Source organism: Calidris pugnax, unplaced genomic scaffold (assembly GCF_001431845.1).
Source record: "Calidris pugnax isolate Ruff unplaced genomic scaffold, ASM143184v1 scaffold111, whole genome shotgun sequence".
Lineage (NCBI taxonomy): Eukaryota > Metazoa > Chordata > Aves > Charadriiformes > Scolopacidae > Calidris > Calidris pugnax.
The window spans coordinates 3,227,862-3,245,316 of NW_015090872.1; the positions used below are offsets into that span (position 1 = coordinate 3,227,862).

The following is a 17,455-nucleotide window of genomic DNA, read 5'->3' on the forward strand; positions in this document are numbered from 1 at the left end:
AGACACACGTGAATCACTTTGAACAAAATTCTTTTTTATTTTGGTTTAAACGTGGCTGTGATTATCGCTCCCGTGGTTGTTACCATCCCAGCCATGGCCAGCGTGGTGCTGATGCTGCTGTGGCAGCAGCTCCTTCTCCTGGCTCTCCTCAGCATCCCAGGGGGGTTATTGTCTCCCAGCTCTCCGGTGAGACCCCCGCTGTGGGCAGCGCTGCTGCTCGGTACCCGCCGATGGGTGCCCCCAGCACCGCCCCGGCATGATGGAGAGACCCAACCCGGCTCTGCTGGAGGGTCCTGAGGGACCCCAACCTCCTGAGGGACCCCAGGGAGCACCCCTGTGCAGCCTCTGGCCTGACTTTGGCCACGGGAGCACTAACTGATAATTAGTCGGAGCTGCCTGATTACCCACAGGAACCCCCAGGGCCGCATTCATTGGTTAGAGAGGAGAATGAAGTCGTGTTATTTTTGCTAATTTAGAACACTTGCGCTGCTTGACACACTACTTTTTAACTTGGCAGCTAAATCAGTGACAGATTAAACCGCTGGTGTCACGGCCAGTGTGGATACAAACACGTGCCAACCAGCGGGGTGTTCAGCCCACGGGGACGTCCCGGGGCGCTGAGCTGAGAAATGAACTCATTCCTGAGGTCTCGCAGGCTGCGCTCACAAACACGGGAGACACCTGAAATCCTCCCGGAAAACAAGCGTCCCGGTGTGTTTCCTTTTCCAAATTAAGCCTGTGATTTCTTTTTTTTTTTGGTCAGTAATTTGGATTATCAGAGTGATTTGTGCGAGACTAATTGAGCAACTGTTACGTGTGGAAACAGGGCTCCCTCCTTCCCTCCCTCCCTCTCCTGCATCTTGGAGGTTATTGCCCCAAGAGGGTAACAACAGCTTGGCCTGGATCCAGAAAATCCTGTTGCTTTATTTTATCCTCTGGATTTAACAATAATATCATGTATACTGCATCTTCTTAATATATATCCTGTATATTTAACACACTGTTGAAGGAAAAAACCCAACAGCAGCAATAATAAAGGGTTTTTCCCGCAAATAAATGATATCCCTCCAGTCAAACAAACATGCAGGGAAAACGAAAAACGTGTACAAAAGAAAGCGGCGTGATTTTTAACCTGATATAGGAAAACATAATTAAGAAAGAGAATTTTTATTAGGGCAATTTCACTTTATTTTTTCCATACAGCAAGGTCAACTATAGCAGTAATAATAAAATAAGCATAAAAACAAATTGCAGCCCAGGACAGAGTACATAATTTGGAGCAACTACAAGCAAAAAGTAAGTCTGTGATTACATAATAGTAAAACCAAGCACATCTGTCCTTTCAGCAGATGAAAGTTGCGGGGTTGCAAATAAGTGCAACTTCATTAATTATTCAGTGTGAGTACTGGAGAGATCAGATAAAGTAATGGTCTAATCACTTTTTCTTTCCAGCTTTGGCATTAATAACGACAAGGTTCCTTGAACGCTTTCCATTAAAATGGTAAAATTTCCCAGGGTTTTTTTTTTTTTCACCTGCTAAAAGAACAGGACCACTACAGCAATAAAAAATAATCACATAACAACTACAGCTACGGTGTGCTGTTTGGTTTGCCTGTTCATGATTTTAACTCTTTTGTGAAAGTCAGTATTTGTTTTGAAGAATCTTTTTTGTGAACAATAAACCACTGAAATTGTCAGAAACTGGTTTGAATAGCATATATCTTTAATATATTTTTTGATACTTTAAACATGCAGTAGTTTTTGAATAATGTACGGAATATTTGATCCATGATTTCACCTTGATGGTCTGAAGTACCTGCTTTTTTTTTTTTTTTTTTTTTTTTTTTTTTTTTTTCTTTTTTCTTAATGATTTTCAGGCAGATTTGAACCAGTGGAGCTTTTGTCAGTCATGAGATCTTGGAAGGATGGCATATCTTTCCAGCTGAAAAAATCCTGGCAAACTACAAGCTGTCCACATAAAGCAAAGCAACTTTTTTGAAGGGGTATGGAGTGCTAACTCTGTGCCACTTTTGCAAGCAATTTTGTTCAGCCTGTCATTTTATTAGCCTTAACAAAACTCCTTGTAATTATAGACATTTTTATTCAAAATAAGATCTTACTATTATACAGTTTTCTCTCTTTTTTGACTATATACAGAAGTGCAAAAAGTCAACCTTCTCTCTATACGTTCCCACATGCTAAACTGCAGCATAATCAACCCTCAAGAGTTTGCACACACACACTATAATTCTTGTTACGTAAACTTTGAGTATTTGGATTATCAACAAAAAGTCCCTTGATCTATTGATTATGCAGCTTATTTATAACAAGGCCTGATATTCAGGGATTTCAAAAAATATTTAAACAATATTTTAACATTTGAAATGGATACAGTAGAAAATAAATTTTATTCTAATATCTAGGAACTAGATTTTCTCATAATAACTAATTACAAACAAAATAAATCATCAAAATATTACTCAATTGTCTGCCAGGATTGTTGCGATAGCAACAACTTAACTTCTTACTTAGCAATGATTATATAATTATAAGATATCCATATAAAAGATCTTTGTTCTTTTAATGAAAACTAGACAAGAACTAACAATGACTGACATTCTTACATTGTAATATTAAATCAGTAAAATATAAATCATTTAGTTAACAATAATACGAATATTCATATGACACTACATGTAAATTCAAAACTGAGTATGTTATGAAGAAAACTACCTTTTTTTTTGTATTTTGAAAAAGTCATCAGTAAACTCTAATAAAACAAAATTCTATAAACTGAAATGGTATTCAACTGGTAATAGAAAATGAAAACAATCTAATAAATGTAAGAAATAAAAACTACACTTTTAACAAGAAAAAAATAAGTAATATTCTATAATGTTAAGTAACTACAATAACATGTGAAGTCACCTATACTTTCTTAACACGATTGAAATTACATTGGTATGGGTTTTAACCCGTAATGTAATAATCTAAGGCTTTAATAGATGTACAGTACAATCAGTAAAATCAACACATCATTCTTATACTATAAAGCATCTCTCTCAAGCATAAAAACTCGCAGTAAACTTGGAAGTATGGAGAGTTCTACAACTGAACTCCCGCTTCTTCCACTCCACGCTATGCTACCAGTGACCTGGCCCCCACTTCAGCACTTTGCTGAACAGAGCAAAAATATCCTTTACTAGCTGCAACATCCAAACCACAAAAAGGAATTCCTTTGGATGAATCCATTCTTAAAACTTGAATGCACATCTATTTTTTTGTTTTTATTTTGTAAAGGCTTTCTAAGGCTATAAGCAGTTAATCTGAACAACAAAAAAAATCACATATAAAACTCACCCGAGTATTTAACCCACCCAATTTCTATGCTAATTAACATCTCCATTTTTTCATATTTTGGTTTGTCATGCATCTGATGATGTCAGTGCTTCTTTTGTCTTTGTTTAGAGTCACCATGTAAAGCGTGACTTTGATGAAGTAAAAGTGAAACCCATCTCTGCAAAACATTTATAGTCCTTTTGACTTTCGACAGAGGCTATAAATAGAAGCAAAAGAAGTTCCTCAAACATTTGTTACTGTGTCTCAGAAATGGCTTTTCCCTTTCGTATATCATGTTATACAGTAAAATATGCATAAATATTACACTACAACGCCTTAAAATAGGTTATATATATGTCCAGTATGGGTTAATTTGTACGGCTAGAGTATCGTTCTTGTGCTGTCTACTGTTACTGTAAGGAATAGTTGGCCATTTCTGAGACAGCTTTGGTTTGAAACAGAATGGTGCCCTTCGACTGATTAGTACTAATAAAGTAAGTGAAAACGTGGTTCTGAAAATAACACTGCAGAAATAATACTCTAATCGGATGTACAGTCTATGGCACTTCATGAGAATCCTTAACAACATGGTATTTAAAGCCATTGATGTGCTTTAAAATATACACAGTTGTGGTTTTGCTTGGCACATTCATCTCTGTCAGATACCTCTCTTACCACTTCTTACAATCTATTACATTAAAAATATTACTCTTAAACAAAAATTACTGTGCATGCACGCTCTCATCTATAATGGCAATTTTAAATACAAGGTGCACCTTTGTTATTTGTAAACCTTGAAAGAAATAAACTTACTTTAAAAAATTATATCTTGGTCTACAGACGTACCAATACATAATAGATTTATGGTTACATCATCGTCTGTCTTTTCAAGGTGACATACATGATTATGTAGGAAATAGACTACATATGCATATTCAAATCCATATGCATACTTCTGTGCTAGAAAAGATAGACAATGCTGTAGTTTTTAGACAATAAGATCACCTCAGCACAAATATCAATTAAATATACAAAGTATATAGGCAACAGTGTGCAGTGGATTTCCAAGTTCTTGTTTCATCTCGCTAACATGCAATGTGTGGATGTCTTACTGCTGAGGGAGTTTCCGAGTGTTGCTTGACGGTATGTACATTATGGCTAATGAGCTCGTCCTCTTCTCAACCCAAACACACTGTCCTTTTCTCTTTAGTTATGATCTAGAAAGGAAAAAAGAAGATAAACTATTCAACACAGTCACAACTTCTTCTTTGCACACCACATCAGCCCAAACTTTGCATTTGCAACTTTGCATTTCAAATCTGCCACTGAATATTGGGGAAGCCGTGGACCCAAACCCCTGTGGGATTTCCCCTCGGGAATGTTTTTGCAGCAGAGGTTCCCTTTACACGTGAATTCTGCAGAGATAAAAGGACACAATGTACTGGCCTGCCGCTGTTCGCAAGCCTCCAGCCCTGGGATCAGAAGCTGGGGCACAGTTTCCAGACCCAGACCCTGTGAGGCAGCTCCCCCAAAGTGCTGTGTGAGCGCTGCCCCGTATCCCTGTGCCCCTCTCCCTTCCCAGGCTCTGATGCCCACTAACACCTGGGAACCCAACCAATATCTGAGAGGCACCTAAACATCCTTAGAAATCTGGACCCCATATTCCTAAGGTAATTTTTCTTACTTAACTGTCCACCTAGTGTAGCTTTCTCTCTGGTCTCTACTGTCCATCACACCCCTAGACAGTGATTCCTCCTCCACCTCAGTCCCTACAATGGGGACACCCCAGCTGACTACAGAGGGACGCCTGGTGGCAAGCTGAGGCTGCAGACTAGAGGCATCCCACCTGAATCACTCAAGCAGTTTAACACTATTTATGCTCAGCTGAAAGGAATAACGATTATTATAAACCCACTGTGGCAAATCCGTTAATCCTCGCCCTAAGTAATAATTCCATTATGGTATTTTCATTCAATAAAATACACAGCAGAAATTAAGCGCAAGGGAGAGAAGGGGAATACAAATGACAAGCTGCCCGAGGGGAGGTGATGTGCTGCGGGTGGTCTTAATGACAACAGGCAGCTTAATGACAGACTGGAAACTGCAGGAAGATTCAGGAGAAAAAAAAATCTCTCCAGCTTAGGCACACAAACCTAGATTTCAAACTACACAGGGTGAAAGGCTCCGCTATGAAAATCTGACAGACGCTGCCTGCAGCCGCCGTTCACACCAACACGGTGCAGGTACGAGCTGTGCCTGCCCTGCGGGACCTCCCCGTGCCACATCACCCACGCCAGGAAAAAAACACACATAACACATCGTGGCCTGACAACCTGTGCTCAGGAGAAATCAGGCTTCAGCTACGTGGATGACTAAACCTGTATTTTCAGAGATACTGGCTTTCCAAATTTGGAGATTTAAAATTAGTTCTTTCCAAAGACAGAATGTAACCACCTCCTCCTAGACCTGGCCCTCAGCTCACATTAGTGCTGGAGCTATCATCCTTTATAAACAAAAAGTAAAACTCTAATTTTAGCCTCTCTGATTTTGCTATATGGATATATATACAAACTAACACCAACACTGGTCCAACACACTGTGGGTTAATGTGGTCACAGCTAACTGTGGTATCTCCACTCAGAGAATAACAGCACGTCAGTGGAGTTCAGAGCCTCTTCCCCCATACCTTACTAGTTTTCTTAGAAAGAAAATAAAAACATTCCATCCCTGAAAAAGACAAATTATGCACACATAATGGTAAGAAAACTGCAAGCAACAACACACTGGGAACTTACTGTTTGATGACAAAATGTCTACATCTGTGTAACATACTTGTGGCTAGTCAGATGTTCGGCAGATATTATGGGTATCTATAGGTAAAAAATTTAAACAATGAATAACAAGTGCAATGAGCCAACCCAGAGACACAGCATTTTGCTATAGAACATAAGTTTGGAAAAGTGAGGATCAGCTGTGAGTTGGTGGATTTTATATTGTAACTATAAGTTAAAGTCAACTGAAGTGCTACAATAGCAACTTAAACTGGAAAACATTGTGTTAAGTACTACTTGACAAATATAAATAAGTATTATTGGTTGTTTAGGAAACAAGAGAAGTTAAAATCTACAAACATCATGCAGTGCAGTAATTGAAAATAGCCCTTTTTGTTGGCCTACACAACATTCTGTGCTTTCAGTGTATCATTTATAACCATAAATTCTACAGTGGCCTTGCTTCAGTCTGATTTTGTGAAGTGTTCACTGCTTTCACTGTCTTGGTTTTTGAACGCCAAACCTAAGATGCCCTGAGCTTGATTTTCACGGCTGGTGAAAATCTGCTGTTGAGAAGGCTGCCTGCTCTTCCCAGGGCTGCTGCGGGCATCACGGTGGATCAGCTGAAAAGCTAAGACTCCCCAAAGCAGTGAAACAATTCTCAAAATACTCGTCTGCGTAAACAGAACTCGGTATGTGGCTCTCTTGAAGCGCCCCATCAACTCAGTTTCCCACTTAAAAAAAATATAGTATTAAAATCAGAGCAGATTACCAGCAGCAGGAATAAGAAACTTCTATTCTGCACCCCTAGTGCACGGGCTGAAGCCCCAGGGAGTGAGCTAAGCAGCACCGAGGCATGCAGGCGCTGGAGGAACCAGGAGAACCTTCTGTTACAGACAGGACCAGCAGTCCAGCTGGAGGGAGCAAACGTGCCCACGCACAGGGAAACATGCTGGGGCATATGACACAAAATTGATTTGTATCATCACAAATGGCTGTTGCACCTGAAAATACTTTTTTCTTGATGGATACTAAAGCTGACCTGTCAATCCACACAAGAAAGGGAACAGGGAGGTTTCCTCTTGACTAAATTGCTTATTGGTCTTGCTGTCGGTTTTTCCACCCCTTGTGCCCTCTCCTCCCCTAACAACTCCACACAGCTCCACAACATCGCCAACTTGAACAGAAATGTGCTTCAAGCAGAATGAAGCTTCTCATACCATTTTTTCCTACTGCTGCAGGACAGGCTGTTGCACCCAACTGTGTAGAAGCATCAGGGATAGTGCTGTCGGAACATACCAAGGACCTTCAACACCAGTCAATGAAGATGAAGGGCCAGATCTTAAGACTTTTGGCATGCATGCACATTGCATTGTGTGGCATTAAATAATTTCAGCATTGCTCACATAGTATATACATATATTTGTTATATATGTATATATTGAGGTTTGGCTGCATTACTTTACTAAGTGTGTTATGAGGCTCCAGGGAGGATACGCATGAAATGATCAGATTCTACAACAGAAAGTTTCCCTGTAATCTATTTGGGAAAGTGCATGGTTATTTAGACAGAGGTGATTTTAAAAAATAATGATGTTTTTTCTGTGGCTTGGCTTGTTCTCACAGGTCTCTGGACTTACAGAGGACAGAGACACTTAAATTAATCAAATGGTGCAATAAATTAAAATACTAAGATACTTTGGGCACACAGGTGGTTGCTTGCTTAGGTGACACGTATGCAGAGGTAGTCCTACCTATAAACTAGCTTTTCAAAATATAAAGTAATTCTTACGCTAGTTTAAATCTGTGAGTGACGTGGTCATTCAGCAAACATTGCTCAAGAGCAGAAAGCGTGACTTCCCAAGTAGACTAACCTGAGTATTTTTTGGAATCATAAAATATCCAGGTCCCTTTTGAGACCGGGGATGTGCACGTCTATATATCACTGCAAGAGTGCAATTTTTGGAATCTTATTTTCCAGAGATCAGTAAGCAGACAGGTTAACAAAGACCGTAGAGCTGGGCACAGTACAAACTGGTAGTGCTCAACAGGCAAAGGTGGGAAGGCTTGAAGCCAAAGACTCTGGACTCACTCCTGCGGGACTCGGTGCTCCGGCACTGGTTCAGCCCCTCGCACGGTGGGATCATCCCCAAGCAGGACATGGATTTTGCTGCTTAATATCCAACTGCAGCTGCAAATCTGACAGCTTTATGGTGGGATTTGGAAACTGCTTACAGAGTTAGCTCTAAGGACTTAGGGAGCTGAGTGTGCTGGGTGAGCCTGCCCTAAAAAACTAACATTTACCCTCAGGATTAACATCACATACAGAACCACACCTGTAAAATGCTACAGAAACCATTTAATTTCCTTTTCTAAAAGTCACATGTGTGATTCCCACTGAGTTGAGACTAATATCTGCATCTTAGGCCAGAACTGATGGTTTCATGACATAACACAACTCCAACTTCCTAACATATCTCAAAAAAAAATTTTCTTTTCATAAGAGGAAAAAGGGGTCTTTTAAAATTTTTTACTGTTGCACTTCCAGCCAGATGTACTACAGAAATCTGTATTTTTGACAGCCCAGCTAGATGAAAAGAACAAGCCACATTCTGTTCTCAGGTGCAGCTCCAGCTGGTCCGTGCGGGGACTGCAGCGTGCCTGGCTGCTGGTGCTTGTCTTCACAGCATTGTGCCTGGCTTTTCTGGGAGGACTTTTAATCACTTACTTAGCAAAGCATCATTCTTTTTTTTCCCCTGAAATACATCCAAACATGGCAACAATTGGGGTAGCTATTTAGAAATAAAACCAGATTCTAATGGACATTTCCTAACTTGGCTACTGCAACAAGAAATCGGCCCTTTCCTAGCAGAAATCACAAGCTGAAACAAAGGTGTAAAAGAAGCTTCTGTGTGGCCCATGCTCAAATGTTTTTGTTTTGGTCTTGGAAGAGGAGAGTCAGAACATGTTCAGACTGTTAAAATTCTGATCCTGCAACCCCTCTGCACAAAGGTTTTACCGGCTTTCACTAGAGTTCTGCACTAAAAGGAACTGCCGGCTTCACAGAAATAGAAATAAATAATGGGTTCTGAGTATTATCCCTTTCTCTTTACATCTCTAGAGCAGAACTGAGCGGCACAGCCCATAAATGTTAAGACTGAGTCAGAAACTCCATTATCAATTATTTTTAGCATCAGAAATGGAACTGCAGCACCTTTTGAGCATGGATAAAGGCTTATTAAGCTGTGCTGCAGGTCTTAGAGAGAATGTGTAGGCCAACAAGAGGTAAAATCAAAACCCCCATGCTCATTAAAAGCACCAATTTCAAGTTGTCTGTAAGGAACAAAGCTGTAAATTAGCAAACCTGGTTGGCTGTGGCTGTTGCAGCGAAGGGAACACTTGTGGCAGATGTTGTTGCTGCAGACACAGTGGCTGGCGTAGCACCGTGCACCATGGGAACTTTCGGAAGGAAAATCATATAAGCAAACATACAGAAGAGTGTAGCAGTATGGGAACCAGAGCGACATGTGGTAGGATAATTGAGCATGGTATTTATCACAGCAAAAAGCCCGAGACATCATTGCCAGCGCGTGACATGCAATCACAGTGCAAAGCAGGACAACATTCCAGGGAGAAAGAGGGGAGGGAAATGAAAGAGAAAAAAAGGGGAAAATGCTTGTTACCATCAAATCAAGAAAATCGACACAAACAAGCTTAACCATTTCAATACAAAAATCAACAGAAGAATTTTTAAATGCCCTTATATTTACAAATTTTTGTCTTTTAAAAATTCAACCCAAATATTTACCGCAAACAAAAATTAATCTTGTCGAAGGACAGTATACGTCTATGTGGCTATAGTAAGATACAGTCTTTATTTAACACAAGATAGTTTCTAAACACTGGAACTCATAGTCCAATCAAAATCCACCAAGGAACAATGTGCAATTCAAACAACTGCTGTACAAAATTAACAACGTCTATGTGTCCGTGTCAATTAAATTAAACAATTGCATTTAATTGACAGGTGTTAGTGCAGGAGGCTAAGGGAGATGGATTGGCACGAGAGCTCTAAGTTAAAATCTAGCAGTGGATTTTGAGGGTCCGTGAGCTGCACCACAGGTTTAAGATAATCAAGAAACAAAGCTGGCACCTACCAACACTTGTAGCGGGTGTCATGCACAATATTGAGCCTGCCCATCATGCATTGCAACAGGAAGGTGGATTTGGAAAGGGAAAAGAATTAAAACAACCCATCACACGTGTAATTAGAAATTTCATTTGAACAAAGAAGAAAAATTGTTATTATGGGAACAGTGGCATGTAACTGTCAGCACAATCAAACCATACAATAGCACAGTGATCCATTAGAACTAGTCTTCAGTGAAGGGGAAAGAGCTGACCGAACTGTGTGCTGGTATAGCGTGTTTGCCTTAGTAGCACTGTGGACTATTAGCATGGCTTGGAAAAGCTTCTTTAGTGTTATTTTAAAACTCTTTTAGATCTTTTTGCCTTTTGACATAAGCTTTGTAATGGTCCTTACCCTGGTTTCCTCAGATTATACTTTAAATACTTTGAAGTTGCACCTGCCTATAGGTACCTGAGGTCCTCCCCTGCTGGGACACGGGGACACTGGACCAGACGGAGTGTGGGACCAGCACCGCTGTGCCCTTTCCCTGCAGGAGCTGGTTCTCTCCAGGGCAGAGGATGGGGAGAGGCAAGCGAGGCTCTACCCTCCTGCTGGAGCAGCCTCTTCAGCTGGGGACCTTCTCCGATGGGCTGGAGCGAGCCACGACTTTATCTGCACTGCTTTGTTAGCCACAATCTTGCTGCTCCAATGTTTAGGTAATATATAGGCAAAACCCAGGTGAATTTGGTGTGTGGTACTTTTGGCGTATCTGTATGACCCCTTCATATATGCAGGAAGTGACCCTGACTGTCCTCTGCTCTGTTTGCTTAATATGCAGCTCAGAGGAGGGACTGAAGAGCTGAAGTCTCCTACACAGCTCATGCCAGCACCTAAGAATACTTGTTCAGCACTTTTTTCTACATTACAGGATGTATTTTAAGCTGCTGGTGTCTGGGCTCACAACCTGCAACTCTCTTCAGGCTACACAAAAATAATTAAAGCGACAGCACCTGGTGAAGTCTGCCCTGCAACTAGAGAGCCAACAGCAGTGTGGGGGTTTTAGGAACATTACAGTAGCATTTTTAAACTATCACTAAATTGGTAATTCTGTTTACTTTACATAGCAAAATGCCTTCCACCAGAATGAAGTCAGAATCTTCTATTTTTGCTCCCCGTATAAAAAAGATAATGGATATTTCATAATATCCATTTTTAATAAGTGAATTACTTTTTTATTTAACGAATAACATTTATAAACACCTCTAATTATGCCTGACACAGCAGAGACTGAAATAAACTCTGAAATTCTGGAACAGAGATTGCAGTGGAAATGGAAACCTATTCCAGAAGACTGCCAGTGGGAGCCACGGCAATGCTGCTTCCTTGACATTACGTGACCGTAATGGGGGACAGGAAATTGTTTTAGCTGGTGCCAGGCATTGTCGTGGCTCACAATCTCAAGAGCATTTAACTAAGCAGGGGAAAAAGTCAGTCAGTATAATTACTGCTGGGGACAAGGTTATTCACTGTCATCACTGTATCTGCAAGGCTACAAAGAAAAGGGCATAATCATGTTTCCTAATTACTCTTCTATTTCTGGGTCATGGCTGAAAATATCCACAAAGAAAGGTTAGCTAGAAAAAGGTAGCTTTTCTGACTTCCCCATGCACGAATCATGGCTGAAGTCAACAGGACCACTTGCAAGATTAAAAAATGGAGCAAAATTTGGCTATAAAGTACAAATAGTAAGTAAAAACTGCTTTCTCGGTCCCTCTTATGACATCTCTATGGTGTTAATGAGGTTACACAGAAGAAACTTTGAGTTCTGCCTCTGCAGAAATGCCCTATTTATAAGGTTGTACATAACTTCATTAGATTTGGAATATTACGTCATTCCATGCATAATTAGGTCTACATGCTAAAGATGAGTTAGATTTCCATAATGACTCTGAAATATCACTGTAAAGCTTTTCAGCTCAAAATTTTAGTCTGAGTTATCATCATTAACATATAACCAGCGCACACAGTTTTGAAAGGGAATTGAAGCAAATGAACATAAGGCAGAAATGAAAATACTAGCTAGGGTGCAATAACTTGCAAATATGGAGACATAATGCTGTATGACCCTCTTACCAGTAATAAAAATCAGTTTTGCTGTGACCTTAATACTCCTTTTGACTTCAGAAGCTTTGACTGACTAATGAGAACGCATGAATAATAAATGTGCAGTTTCAAATGTTCCCTAGCTTTTCAGCACAAGGCAGAATTTTAATTCAAGGATGTGCTCAGTTAACTGATCGTAACTTCACAACCAGATTATTTCTGCAGCGGAATAAAGCTATTTTTAGAAACGTTCTAGGTTTACTGGTGTTCTAGTAACTTTTTTCTTTTCTCTCCTTCAAGTTATTCCCCTCAGTCTATTTAGTTTGTCTGGTCTACTAAATCCTAATTAAAAATATTGCCACAGACAGCCTAAGTGCTCCTGTTGAGGTGAACAGTTGTGCCTGATCTTGCGCTCCCGACCATTCTGGAGGGCAGCAGGGTATTTACACAGCCCCAGAAGCCCCATGGAGGAAGGTGATTATACAGACACTGCTTTAGGAAAGCATCTGTGCACTGACTGAGTCCCAACCATGAGTAAGTTCTCTGGAGCTGAAGCTGCAGTAACTAAATAAATATGCAATGCGTTAACTCAACAGCAGAGGTGGCTGAAGCCTTGCTGCGGCTGGTGAGGTGGTTCTGCTGCCCTGCTGCAGTTTTGCCCCTCGCAGGTACATCAGGACAACAGCTTCTGAGAGTATCCTGTAAACCTGACCCCTTTCTTCTGGAGGATTACACTTCTCAAAGACTGTTCTGGTCACCTGGTTGACACACCAAGGCTGGGAGCAGCTGTATACACACAACTGAGGAGACGATACGCTGAGGCACAGGATGGTAACAAGCACCAGGGCAGGAATTTCATTTAATTGCACATAGGAGCTCTCTATCTGTACGGACAAACATAGCCCCAGCCAGCTCACAGTTACTGCAGGACAAAGAGCACGTGCAGAAGTGGTGAACACCAAGTAACTGGTGCTCTGCAAGTTCACAGCCCCACAGTGAAACACTTCCCCACCTGCCTGCCAGGGCGTCAAGAGTCTACAGCCAGGACTGAAGTACCAGAACAAGCTGTGAACATCTACTAAGTTGTGCAGAGCCTCCTCATTCAGGAGACTAACTCCACTTATTTCAACTGCCCAGCACCACAAGTGTTCCCAGCTCTTTCTTGCAACACCTCTTGGACTCCTCTCTCAGTCTGGGGACAGCTTTCAGAGGCCAAGGTTTCTGGGAGACCTCAAGAGGGGAGCTGTGCAAAATCTGTGCTTTATTTGAGAGTGCTGAGATGAGTATCTACATTTAAAGCGTGCTGGAGTGCCAGTGTCCATCCCCTGACATGGACAACCCCTTTATTTGCTTTCACGTGCCCTTGCATACCGGCAGCCAGGATTATGCCTTACAATTTAGAAGAGGTATCTGGGTTTGTCCAGAACACGAGTGGAAAGCTCTCAAGGGTGAAACAAGAAGAGTGAAGTGCCCTACAGAGAGGAAGGTCCTGCCAAGACTCTCTACAGGGACACACACTGACAACATGTAGGGACGTGTGTCCTGCCCTCCAGACCTGCTGCATTTTCATACATTGCAGCTGAAGCAACTAAGAACACATACGAATAATTACACTTCAGGTGTCTGAACATGAGAAATTTCACTTTAATTCAGACCCACTGAATTAGCCTGCCTCTGATCCATGGCAGTGGAGCTGAAGGCACCCACCCTCTGTGCTCTCCCATTGGTTTTAGGGATTGTCAGAGAAGCTCTGTTTCCAGATGACTACGCACAAACAGAACTGGTACTAGTTCATTTTAAGTGGGGAAAACTAAAAAGGGCACGGTGGCAAATACAATTTTCAAACTTTCAGGAAAGTACTGGATTACTGAAGAGCTCAAACTGCTGCTATCTGAAAAATATAAAAAGAGAATTTATAGTAGCTCATGCTAAAAAATCCTTTGCTTTCTTGTTTAACATATACTAAGCTTTGGTGGTCAAGAAACGTCAAATTAGGCATCAGGAACCACCGCACAAACTGCTGTAGGTTTCAAAGTTTTGCTAAAGGAAGAGCTGAGGCAGGTTGTATGTAAGTGCCGACGTGAAAGGTCCCAGTCAGTGATGTAGTGCAAATGAGGTTTGGGGCACACGAATGGTAACCCCAGCTTTTAAGTTGAAAGGGTGTGACTCAAAGCAGCTTGAGTTCTTCCAGGAATCACCCAGCCCCTTGCTGATTTAATGGGAGCTGGAAAATTGTGTGTTTACTAACTACATCAGTTATGCTTTGCCAAAACAAATCTGTGAAATTGTTTAATATCTACAGAAGGACTGTGACTGCATAAGCACTTTTATATGAATTTTAGTATGTGGGCTACAGACCCTGACCTAAAGCTTACTCAATCAGAGTCTTTCTATTGACTCCAACAAGCTTTGCAACAAGCTTTTACTGATATACTTTAGTGGTTGCAATGCATTTTTGGAACCTAAATAAGTTATTACAATGTACTAAATCAAGCAACTGATTTTTGTGCCATTTAAATTATACGTGTTGGTTGTACGCCAAGAAAGGCTGGTTGTATGATCAAGAAAGAACGGTAAAAGGCATTATACCGAATTCCTGGGAACACACTTCCCAAAAATGTTTAGGATAAATCCTTGAATTTTTTGGTAAAGATTAAATAGCTGCATTTTCTTTTTTCCCCTGCCCTCAACTAGCCTGCATTACGAAGAGCTGTCCTCACAGACTTGTCCCAATTTTTTAAGTACAGATCTATCAGATGTCCTCTGCATACCTCCTAGAACATTTGTAGAACCAATCATATATTCCAACTTTTAAGTCCCATCACTTGTCCTCTGAAGGGATCTCTGCTTATTCTAAATAGTACAGTTCTTCAGTAATTACCCTAGGAAAAGTGTAGATTTGATCACTTGGTTAAGAACAAGTGCACCTTGGTTCTGCTTAGTCCAAAATCAGCTCTAAGGCTTTAGTGCTAGAGGCCTGAACCTTGATTTCTTGTGTATGTTCACGATTAGCCTGTCTGCGAGACTACCTGCCTGTGCCTTTTATGATCACTGCACCATAATTAACATCGAAACCTTCAGATGTGTGACTCAGAACAACTGTTGCTAAGCACACGAAGGCAAAGGGGTCTTACAGCAAAGAGAAACAAATACAACAGCTTAAGAGATGTGTAACGAAGAGAAGTTAATCGAGGGAAAGAAGGACGAGAGGAGAGATTTCGAGTTCTGATTTGGCATGACAGAGCATGACACTGATTTTTATGTTAGACTGGAAAACACCCACCCAGCTTCCAAGAGAAGCAGAGAGAAGCCAGCCTTCCTGCAGTCAGCACCTCCTCTGCCCGCGGCTCCCCGGCACGGCAGCGTCTCCGCGGGGAGAGAGGCTGCCTGTGCCTGGCAGCAACTGCCCCGCACCAGCGGCCACCGCACAAATACCTCTACGCAATTGCTGCCAGGAACACACGGTTATCTCCTCTGGTATTTTTTTTCCAGAATTCCCCCTTTCCCCTCCCCAGAAAAAGGCAAACGAGAAGCACTTACCTGGTGGGAGAAAGGCTGTATGCTGCTGTAACTGCATGTTGGCAAGAGCTTGCTGGTATTGGAAAATACCAGTGTTAAAGACTGCAGTGGCACCATTGGTTTTTTCAAGCGCAGGCCTCTTTGGTAATGGGGGAAGTACAGCTTGAGGAATTCCCTGAATGGTGGATGGGTATAAAAATAAAGTCCAGTAAAAAAAAGAAAAAAGAAGAGGGTGGGGTGTGGAGGAGGACGGGGTGGGAGGGAGAAGACAAGGAAAGAGAGAAAGGAAAAAAGAAAAATCAGTAGAAGGCAAAAAAACCAGGCAGCACCATGTTTATCCATGAGCAAGCAAGCAGCATAGCAGACTTAACTACCAAATAAAAGGCGAGGTAAAAGCTTTACGGGGGAGCACTACTTTAGCCTACCAATTACAGCGGCACAGGTAACGTGTCGGAGCTGTACGTTATAGGAACACAGGTATTACGCTACGGTAAAGCTTCGGGGCTTTGGTCAGGAGCGAGGTATCGGGGTAGGGGAAGCAGCACTGCTAGCTCCATGAGGATCAACACGTAGAAGCGATGTTAATAGTCACCGTCTGGAGCGGATGGCAGGGCCGCTGGCGCCAACCCACTCCCCGGCCCCAGCGCCTGCCCGGGCATGCAGAGCGCGCACCGCATGCCGGCACCCCCGGGCCGCCTCCGCGCCACCAAGCCATGCCAACGCACCCTGCGCCGCGGCACCCTCGGGAGGGGACGGGACAGGGGATGGATGGGGGACAGGGGAGGGAAGGGGATGGGAAAGGGCCGAGGGGCGCGGGGGCGGCGGGGGTCCCGCTCTGGAGCCTGGCCCAGCTGCCCCCGCGCCCCTCGCCGGGGATGGGGAAGGGAGGGGGGAACCGGGATATTCCATTTCTAGACATTAACCCCAAACTCGACTCTACGATACAGCTACATGCCAAGCTAAAAGGTGAAAGGTCATAGTACCAGGTCAAAGGTTGCCTCGAGGGGTCGCTTCAGTGATTTGACAGCCGACTGAGTCTTAATTAGCAGGCAGCGAGCACATGATGGCAATGGCCAGTGGGGTCAAGCGCATTAACATAAACAGCAAGCAGAGGTGCATCATGGGGGCAGCAGTGCATTTGGGTAGGTGAGAAAAAACAAATAAAAACAAATCACCGGATGCCGTGTACAACGGTAACAAGACTAGGCATGCACGGGCCCCGCACCGCCGGCCGTGCCGCTGCCGCTGCGCCCGCCGTGCGCCTCTTCCCACACCCCACGGGGCTTCGCAGACGGGACAACGGGCCACCACTGCCCTGCGCCGGGGACTGGGGAAACCAGTCCCGGAGAGGTTCCAGATCTGGGTGCTGCAGCTATGGGGGTTGCCCTAGCGCCCTGCGAGAGCTGCCGACAGCCCGCTGGGGTGGGAGGGGGACACCGGGGCAGGTGGGCCAGGAACAGCGTTAACGCACTAAGATCCACTTCAAACTAAGTCTCTACAAACACGGACTCAGGGTAACTGAAATATGGGTTTATCTATCCGTGCAACTAGATAGATACACGTCTACCCACACACAAACATACAATAAACTATA

General features: G+C 42.6%; 1 protein-coding gene across 11 annotated transcripts in view; it reads right to left on the reverse strand.

Moving 5' to 3' along the window:
• Positions 1-1,164: 1,164 nt before the first annotated feature.
• MBNL1 (muscleblind like splicing regulator 1) overlaps positions 1,165-17,455 on the reverse strand; it is a 105,489-nt gene continuing 89,198 nt past the window's right edge. For 6 of the 11 annotated variants that reach the window (XM_014945915.1, XM_014945907.1, XM_014945914.1 and 3 more), the window contains 6 exons: positions 16,845-16,898; positions 15,883-16,036; positions 10,268-10,303; positions 9,475-9,569; positions 6,135-6,209; positions 1,165-4,556 (listed from right to left, as the gene is read on the reverse strand). In XM_014945915.1, the coding sequence (XP_014801401.1) occupies positions 6,153-6,209; positions 9,475-9,569; positions 10,268-10,303; positions 15,883-16,036; positions 16,845-16,898 (396 nt within the window). In that variant the 3' untranslated portion in view covers positions 1,165-4,556; positions 6,135-6,152. The remainder of the gene's footprint in view (positions 4,557-6,134; positions 6,210-9,474; positions 9,570-10,267; positions 10,304-15,882; positions 16,037-16,844; positions 16,899-17,455) is intronic. The other 5 variants (XM_014945909.1, XM_014945910.1, XM_014945912.1 and 2 more) reach the window with 5 other exon arrangements.